This window comes from Anoplopoma fimbria, chromosome 14 (genome assembly GCF_027596085.1).
Source record: "Anoplopoma fimbria isolate UVic2021 breed Golden Eagle Sablefish chromosome 14, Afim_UVic_2022, whole genome shotgun sequence".
Taxonomy (NCBI): Eukaryota; Metazoa; Chordata; class Actinopteri; order Perciformes; family Anoplopomatidae; genus Anoplopoma; species Anoplopoma fimbria.
Genome location: NC_072462.1, coordinates 15,333,210 through 15,342,425, shown reverse-complemented (window position 1 = coordinate 15,342,425; position 9,216 = coordinate 15,333,210). Strand labels below are relative to the sequence as shown.

At 43.8% G+C, this 9,216-nt stretch overlaps 1 protein-coding gene across 1 annotated transcript in view; it reads right to left on the bottom strand.

The window, feature by feature from the left end:
- Positions 1–5: 5 nt before the first annotated feature.
- Positions 6–9,216, bottom strand: part of ric1 (RIC1 homolog, RAB6A GEF complex partner 1) — a 34,580-nt gene continuing 25,369 nt past the window's right edge. The window contains exons 16-27 of the mRNA XM_054611880.1: positions 8,962–9,122; positions 8,001–8,139; positions 7,721–7,837; positions 6,860–7,267; positions 6,309–6,620; positions 5,996–6,154; positions 5,499–5,635; positions 5,071–5,351; positions 4,506–4,718; positions 4,202–4,379; positions 3,905–4,093; positions 6–3,007 (exon numbers count right to left, since the gene is read on the bottom strand). Of these exons, the coding sequence (XP_054467855.1) occupies positions 2,692–3,007; positions 3,905–4,093; positions 4,202–4,379; positions 4,506–4,718; positions 5,071–5,351; positions 5,499–5,635; positions 5,996–6,154; positions 6,309–6,620; positions 6,860–7,267; positions 7,721–7,837; positions 8,001–8,139; positions 8,962–9,122 (2,610 nt within the window). The 3' untranslated portion in view covers positions 6–2,691. The remainder of the gene's footprint in view (positions 3,008–3,904; positions 4,094–4,201; positions 4,380–4,505; positions 4,719–5,070; positions 5,352–5,498; positions 5,636–5,995; positions 6,155–6,308; positions 6,621–6,859; positions 7,268–7,720; positions 7,838–8,000; positions 8,140–8,961; positions 9,123–9,216) is intronic.

The following is a 9,216-nucleotide window of genomic DNA, read 5'->3' as shown; positions in this document are numbered from 1 at the left end:
TACATTTTAAAAAATAATTTATTGGTCTTTATGTACAAGGGAAAAAAATGAAGTAGAAAAACCAACCATGAGTAGAAAAGGCAAATGTACAAGAGAGTATCTTTACACTGCATTGAGAAAGTTCTCTGCTGCCACATCAGGAATAAAACTTTTCTCCGGAAACAGGCGAAACTTTTGAACTGTACACAGGAGGGAGGGAGCGTCGGTCACCTCTGAGTAAGTGACACACCCGAGTACCACAAGACACGGCCGACCAACCGCTCCACGCAATAGAGAAGGAAACCCCCCGAAAAATCTGCAATATTCATTTCCGTAGGAAATTGTCTTGTATTCCGTCAGCACTAGTTTTGAGCATCAATGGTTATGTTTCTGATGAGAGGGATGGGGTGAGGGAGTGCGTTTGTTTCTTCCCCCCTCTGCATAATAAGTCAAGCGCTCAATTGAAGCAAGCGGTTAAAACAGAAGGCCTCTGGACGTAAAGTCTTTGGTTCGTCATGTTACCTTTTTCAAGTCAAATAAAGCTTACAGCGGAGCAGCGTAGTGTGGCTGTAGGCTTGTTCAGAGTGGAACAACAGGATTTATGTTGAGTGATGACAATACATCGTTTTGCCCTTTTAGTAAATAGTAAGTGTTCTAACAATACAGGCAATTCGTAAAACAGAAACCGCTGAAGAATCCAAACTTCAGCAGATACCACACCCGACTCGTCTTGTACACACCGACAAGAGAGCAAAAAAAGTATCTATAATATATGATTTGGTCTATTATAAAAAGTAAAATGCAAACAGCTGGGGAAAAATAGTGAACATAAGGAATAAAGCTGAGTAACATTTCAATACATTGCACAATATAATACTGACTGTGAACTTTTTAGTGCTTGCAGTAGAGAGCCAATACAGGACTTTGATTAACTAAAGGGGGAAACGTTTGTTATCAGTCATACAAACCAAACCGAGAATCAGTTCAGTGATTACCACTCAGCTATGATGCCAATAAATTATAGTAATAATAATGAGGACTAATACTATAAAATCAATTTGCATGTGATGAAAGTCACCAAACATGTCAACAAGTTTTCAATACGGTGTGGTACATATTCAGATTTCCACACAGTTGCACATAGATTGGTAATCGTTGCCACAAGCAGTTCAGGCATGTGATATGCATATTGGGCTGGATTAAATAAAAACACTCATCAGATGACAAGGGTCAATTCACACGACAACTCTTCCATTACACAGCCAAAGCTAGGACTAAATCAACCTCATCCTCACTTTAAAAATGATACCGACCTATCAGTGTTTACACTACTGAGGAGGAGATCAAATGATGCTCTTTCAACGAGGGATAGGTACAGAATCTACTAAATAGGATGGCTTTAATAACACGATAATAACAACTTGCAAAGCTGATGATAGGAATCACATTTCGTATCTCCCGGACGGAGACCGAAACCAAAATGTGAGTTTAAAAGCTGGATAAAGCATCATATGATTTGGTTTTTATAGCGCCTTCACTGCACTACAGTACGGCCTTAAATCTGCTCCACCAGGGAAAAGGCTCAACACTGATCTGCTTGTTGTCTAAAATCTGGACCGCATGAAGAAGATCAGAGGGGCCGATTCTGGCTCAGACTCCCCTTCCAGCCAAGCGGGGGTGTCGGTGCACGAAAAAAAGAGAAAAAACATGAACAGAGGTGCTTTTGATCAGTGGTAAGAAACTAGTCTGCACTCACAACAGTGGATTCTTCTCAGAGATCATTTTCTTAGAAATCTTAAGGTCGTCACTTCTCAAGAATTACATAGAATTCATACCATTTGTTTCAACATGGAGACTCGACGGGGGACAAGGTGTAATTGATAGAAAAATAATGTTATCTTGTACACTGTTACATTATTGAAAAAAGGTATCACAAAATATTTTGAAATCATATGAGGTACGAAAGTATGAAACACCTCTTTGTGCACACAAACAGAACTGCACACTGCACTGTAGGCTCCGACACACTTGAGAGCATCTTGTTAATGGTTCATGACTAGAACTTTGTTCTACACTTTGCTTAGCAATGTAGCATGAGGCTGATGCAAATACAGTTTTTTTGTTGTTGTCTTTGAACTGATTCTTACACCGTTTGCATTAAACCAAAGAAAACAACTGAGGTTTTTTGTCTGGACAGAGAGAAAAAAAAATCATTCCAAAGTCTCCAGGTGCACTTGAATGAGTGCCAAACAAAAAGTTACGCACAAACAAACATCTGTCTCGGAATAAAACAAAAATAAAAGCCTGGTGCTCTCCTGTGCTGGTCTACAGCTTCCAAACACCACAACATGATGTATAACCAAACAAACTGATAAGGTGGCCTGTTAGAGAAGAACCATCAGACTGGATCCCGTCACTGGTTGTGTGTGTCTTTTGGTCCGTCACTCTGTTGGGAGCTCGAATCAACAGGGGTTCTACTCAAAACAAGGGGCAAATCTGAAGAGTGGATAATACTGACTGATGTAAGAACCTGCAGGAGAGGTACTTTCTATGTGCACACACACACACACACACACACACACACACACACACACACTCACGCACACACAAGCAAACACAAAACATAAGGTATATTTTGGGTCAGCCACGGCTACTGCCTCCTCCTCTCTTCCCTCGAGTTCAAAGGTTTTAGTCCAGAGGAGGCGCAAAGCTTCAGGACAAGGTGCAGTCATAGGCGCCCTCCTCCTCCCCCTGCTCCTCTGTCTGTTCAGGAGGACAATCCTCAGAGGGGGGACGGGGAAAACTTCCGGCGGGTTCCAGGGAGGGCAGGGCCAGGCCCAGCGGAGCGGTAACTCCTCTACTGTCCTCCGCCCGTGGTACCGCAGCACCTCCCAGCCCTTCAGAGCCGCCTAGCTTGGAGCTCTGGCTGCTGGGTTGGAAGGCCTCAGGCTGCACCTGCTCAGCCGCTGAGTCCATCAGATCCTGTAGCTGTGGCTGGATCAGGTTGAGAAAGGGTTTGTATCCGAGGCTGGAAAAGAGATGAGAGATGGAGGAGAGAGGAAGGTTAAACTGGGTTTGATGCTGTTCACCATTTTATGTAATTTCACTTTAACTCATCAGCAAACCACATTGACAAAATTCACAATGTTACAATGCTTTTGTCATGTTTGTAACGATAGTTGCCTAAACGAATAATGTTGAGTTCATCAAATAAAACAATGGGACGAATTTATAGTAAGTCATACAAATGTCATAGCATAGTATGTCAGAAAAAAAATGTCACAGTAAAGTATGTAAAAAAAACAAACATGTAATAGTATAGTATGTCATATGTCAGAAAAAAGTAAAAAAAATGTATATTGTATGTACCGGTAATAAATATGCCATAGTATAGTATACTACTTATAAAAATGAGTATGTCATAAAAAAAGGTCAAAACAAGTCATAGTATAATAGGTCATTAAAAATATTGTTAAAAAAGTCATGTTTTGACATACAAAATTATATGTAATTCACAATGCCATACAAAGTATTGTATAGTATGTCAAAAATAGTTTAGCATAGTTTGTCATTACAAATGTCGTAAAAAAGTCATAGTATACTTTGTCATAAAAAATGTGACAAAAAACATCACCAAAAAGACTATAGCATTTCATAAAAAAGTAATAATATAGTATCTCATTAGAAATTACATTAAAAAGGTTTAGAATAGTATGTGATTCAAAATGCCATAAAAAGACATAGTAAGTCATAAAATGTCGGAGCATTCCTTAGCTTGCGTTCCTTAAAATATCGTGTTCGAAAAATGGGTAGGATGAACGGCCGGACAAACGTACAGGTCAGATGGACGGACAGACAACCTATAAAAACATAATTTGCCGTTGCGGAGGCACAAAGCACACACAACATTTTGAGCTACACCCACCAGTCAGTGGAGACCCATGAGTCCACAGCCAATAAGCCGTTTCGGACACTCTGCACAGTTTCTGGGGGAACCTCGGGGCTGTCCAGGAAGCCGATCACCTGCTTTATGACGTTGGCGTCCCGAAGGATCAAACCAATCACTACACACCACTCCAGACAGCCTGCCTCCTTGAACACATGAAGGAGATACCTGAAGGAAACAAGAGAGGCACAGCTGTCATGTACTGGCTTTGGTTCCACGTTGAATCAAAGCACTGCAGTGGGGTCATGGCGGTGAGGTTTAAGGATGTTATCTCACCTGAGCTGCACCTGTGACTTGTGCGGGCCTTTGTTGGCCAGCTCCATGGAGATGTGCTCCAACTCGGCCTGGCTCAGGCTCAGAGTGGAGGAGTTCTCATCCACCATCGTCCAATCACCATCCACCACCGAGCTGGTCTCCGTCAAGTCTGTGGCCGAGCCGACACTGTACTCTTCCACTAGAGGGATGAGGAAAAGAACGAGGAGGAATAAGATAGGGAAAAAAAAGACAAGGGCATGTTTTGAGGAGGGTTTTTCTAAGCTGGTGACTGGTACTGGTTGTTGGGCCGTTCCAGTCTGATTACCTTTGTTGGTGAGCAGAGACAGGAAAGCGTCGTGCGTCTGTGGTGAGTGCTGGTTGGAATGAGCGGACGAGGCCGTGTCCATGTCTTTGGGCCTCTGCCCGAGCCCGTCCAGCCAGGTGTGGTTGGAGGAAGCTGCCTGAGGGGGCGCTGTGTCCATGTCGCTGTTCAACAGGCTGTCAGCCGACTGCGACTTCAACAGACGCGTGCTCAGCACTTAGGAGTAACAACAAAGAAACACCATGAAATATTGGGATAGAGCCTAAAGTCTTACAGACTTGGAAAGCAGAAACCACAGTTCACATGTTAATGTAGAAAATGTAATTATTGTTGTAATACAATTATGTACTAATGGGTTCATTCCTTCCTGTGTGCTTTTTTCCTCACTACCAAATCAATGCCTTACCATCTGCCTAATTAACAATATAAAGTGCCTTTAAGTACCCTTTGAAGAGCTATACGAATAAAATGTATTGGTATAATTATTATTAATGTGTTCTTATATTGTATCCGCCACTAATCAGCTTCCTAAACATCTCCTGTACTGCATGAATCCCGTGTCACTCACCTGTGCGACACTGTCCGTTCTTCAGAGGCGAGCTGATGCTTCCTCCAGGAATAACAGGGAAAGGCCAGAGAAAATCTTTATGGAGTCTCTTCAACGCAGAAACGAAATCCTCAACGCGAGCCACCCGGTTTCGTTCGCGACACAACCAGCCGATGAGTTCGAAGCCCAGCTGTGCAGAGAAGCAACCGAGGTCGCGAAGGCGTACCTGCTCCAGGAGGTGGCGGGCGTGGCGCCAGAGCATCATGTCGATGTACATGTTCTCTGCACACTCCACCTCCCGACTGACAGGAACCAACACAGGATGAAGGGGCGATAGAGAAAGAAAATGTGGAACATTTAGATATTAAGGTGAGGACATTTGAAAGAAAACATGTCAAATTTAAGTTACTGTATGTGTGTGTGTCTGTGTGTTTGTGGTGTGTCCATACCCTTTAACAGAGGGTCCAGAAGGCATACTGAAGGTCTTCTGCAAGTTGAACTTGCCCGTAGCGATGGCGTCTGCTGACTGTGATAAACTGATGCTGCGGTTTCTGAAGAACTCAAAACCGCCAGTTGAGCTGGGTTCCTAAAGACAGAGAGTGAGAAAACTTAAGGAGAGCAACAGAGGAGGGATCCCTCTCCAAGGATGGACAGAAGTGCAATAGATGTCATGTGTACATGATGAAATAAACCGAGTCACAACACATTCAAAGCAGAAAGTTAGACAAAGTGACTCATCTCTTTATGAGAAATGAAAATGAAAACACTAATGAGATGGAAAACATTGGACAAAGTCTCCCTTCAACTGCCTAAAGGTGGATACTAACGGCTGCTAGTATCAGATACTGGAGTTGCTCGTAACTTTTCCTTGATCGATATCGAAAGCTGAACAAAAGTGGCAAGCAAAGGAAATCAATATTTATAGGGATTATTTTAAGTTCTCTACCTGAGTGGTGGGTGTTGGGGGCGGAGTCTCCATCTCTCCAGAGCCGATGGCTTTGAGGAATCGGATCATGTTCCTGCAGAGGTCCCACTTGCCTTGCTCAAGGGCTGTGTTGAAAAGCAGAGTGGCGTGTTGTCTGCTCACTGCTGGAACCTCCATGTTCTTTACAGAGAGGGACAGGACGGAAAAAGATGAGACTGCTTGAGCATTTTATGATGTCATGACACCCTAATCACATTAAGTCAGGTATGAACAATGATTCTATCTGTGCTGGGACTATTAATGAGCATTTTTTTAAACTTCAGTGTGTCACTACCTGCAGTATAATTAGATACGAGGCTGCTGTGTCCAGGTCTTGAGCCATCAGACACTCCTCAAACAGATCTTTGGGGTTTCCCACAGCGGCAAACAGGTAGTTCCACAGGGCGTACTCTGTCTTCCTGGCACAGTGAACGATGGTCTGGAGGAAGAGGGGGAACTCTGTGATGAACTTGGCCACGGTGGGCAGCAGAGGGTCGGGGATGGGCTCCCGCGATGTTGCTTCTTCTTCCAGCACGACATGCACCATCAGCTCCATGACATGGGGGAAGTAGGGGAGGGAGGCACATGACTGAGCCAGCATCAAAGCCTGTGGGTGAGAGAACATTACGGAGGGGAAAGCAGGGACTCAGTTCAAGTAGTTTGTAGGTGTGCAAACAACCAGAGGCCACACAACGTAACCCTTAAATGGAGCCATTTGCATTATCACTTACACCATCAACTGAATGCAAATACTAAAGTTTGTGTGGGTGAAGTGTAGTTGTGCTCATTGTTCCACTAGTGTTACCACCAGTCATTCAATAGCTGAGGTGATGAGGCTACACACACCTGTTCACCCAAGTTGCGAACCAGCAGCTGCCGCAGGATGTGATGGAGGTAGATTTGGGAGGTCCTCTCCACAGTGCAGTAGGGGAACAGCGCTTCCAGTGGCTCCGAGGATCCCTGCAGCCCATCATAGAGCACCGTCTCATTGGTTGCCCCGAGTACCAGGGCATCCTCGAACAGCACAGCCAGAGGGTAGATGTTGATGTGGAAGGGCAGCATGATGCGCCTGGACAGGAAGGAGTGGGGCTTGCGATGGTCTCGGGGAAACAGAGGCAGCCAGACTTTCATGCCAGCCTCACCGCAGGACAACCACAGGGCCTCCAGCAGGTGGCGCTTCTTCCTGTTGGAGCGAGAGGTTGTCCACACGTTCTCCACACACTGGGCCAGCACCACCGGGGGACAAAATGGTAGCTAGGGGAGGAAAACGTTTCATAGGGATTTAATTATAATAGTGTAACAGAACATACACTTATTTGCTTAAGGTTTATGCATGACTCACTTTAGAGAATATAACCAACTTCATAAGTCACCTTATCTTTCAGGAAGTGTTGACCTCTGGTTAATGCTTACCCATCAATGTCTCTTTAGCCTTACAGATGATTTAACAATGTTTGAGGTGAGCCAGGGAAACAAAAGACTACAGATCTGATAAAACTAGCACCTCAACTAAAGATCATAAGGCCAGCATCCCTAAGCTTTAAGTATTTGTAAAACTAAGGAAGTGATTGATATAGTGAATCCTTTACCCTGTATTTTTTTGTAGCAAGAGCACATAAAAAGAGAAGTTCTTGATGCACCTGTGCACAACACATAAGTGTAACCTGACATCGTGTAACTAGTGCATCGCTTATTGTTTGGACTCACCAGCTTCTTGTTGTTGGTGGGCGTCTCCTTCTCTCGTACCTGCGGTCCTGAACGGTCCCTCTGCAGCATGATCAACTGGCCAGCCAGATTCAACATGATGCTCTCTGCCATACAGGCCTGAGATGGACACACACACATAAAACATGAATGAACATTCAACTACAGACACAGTATAGGTCAATCTGTGTGTGTGTGTGTGTGTGTGTGTGTGTGTGTGTGTGTGTGTGTGTGTGTGTGTGTGTGTGTGTGTGTGTGTGTGTGTGTGTGTGTGTGTTGTTACCTGCTGCGGGGCTTTCAATGTGATGCCAGTCTCTGTGTGCACAGAGGTGAGTGTGACGGACACCACGAGGGCCGGATGAGGGATGTAGCGAGACATTGACACCTCCTGCAACAACTCCACGCTGGCTGTAGGGTGTGGACTGAATAGAGGAAAACATCATGTATCATCATTTCCATGTAAAGAACACAAATGCACAAAAAATAAAACTAAGACAAAGACTCTGAGGACACTAACTCTAAGGTATTTGAAAAAGCTTTCAGTGTGAGAGACGCAGAATCTAATTGTATTTGAACAACAAACAACTTCATGCAGTTTTCTTAAATATTTTAATTCAGGTAGGTTCCTTGATTCAATTTATTCAATGTAGCTGACTAGAATAAAAGGTCGCTCAAATATTGTGGTCAGAAAGCCTTACATTACTGACAAAGTTTAAAGGTCCTGGGTCCGGCCTAAATCCGTTCATTAAAACAAGACGGCGTCACGGACATTAAAGATGTAACGCTGAGGCTCAGCTCAGTCATGTGATGGGTTTAAGTTCAAAAGCTTTTAATGAAAGCTTCTTTTCCCAGGGGAAACCTGGCTGATGAACACTGTTACCTAATACTATTATGACTACTGGTGCCAAGGATTTCCCTGGTGCTGGAGTGTGTGAAAAGAAGAAAGTGCGCTGAACAAAGAGAACAGTATCAAGTTTAACCAGAGAGTTTTGGCCAATCCTCACTTTTGGGGGGGAAAAAGCAGAAATAGTTGGTAAAGGTTTAAGGTCTATAATCCATCTGGAAATTCATCCCCACTGTTGTAAATATTTTCAAAGTAAAAAACTACAGGACAAAGCTGTACTGGTAGGGTGGAAACAAAAGAGATTATCCTGGGAAAAGCTAAAAGTCAGATATGTTAAAGTAATTGCAATTGCGTACTGAATTTTAGACCGGATGTGTTATGTGTGTACACCGGACCCCACCTGTCGTTCCTCCTCTCTATGCTATAGAGGCAGATGGAGCAGTCGGCTCTGAACAGGATCACCATATCTCTGAAGACGTTGAGCAACAGAGTGTCTGAGTGCAGCTTAGTGACAGACGCAAAGGCATTGTCCAGGTTGGATGAGCGTTGATAGAGCCTCAACTGGTGTCAACAGAGAGAGAACAGAGACAAATGGCGTAATGAGACTAACTAGAATCACGATAAAATAAAATAAATAATGGAAATTATGAGAAGT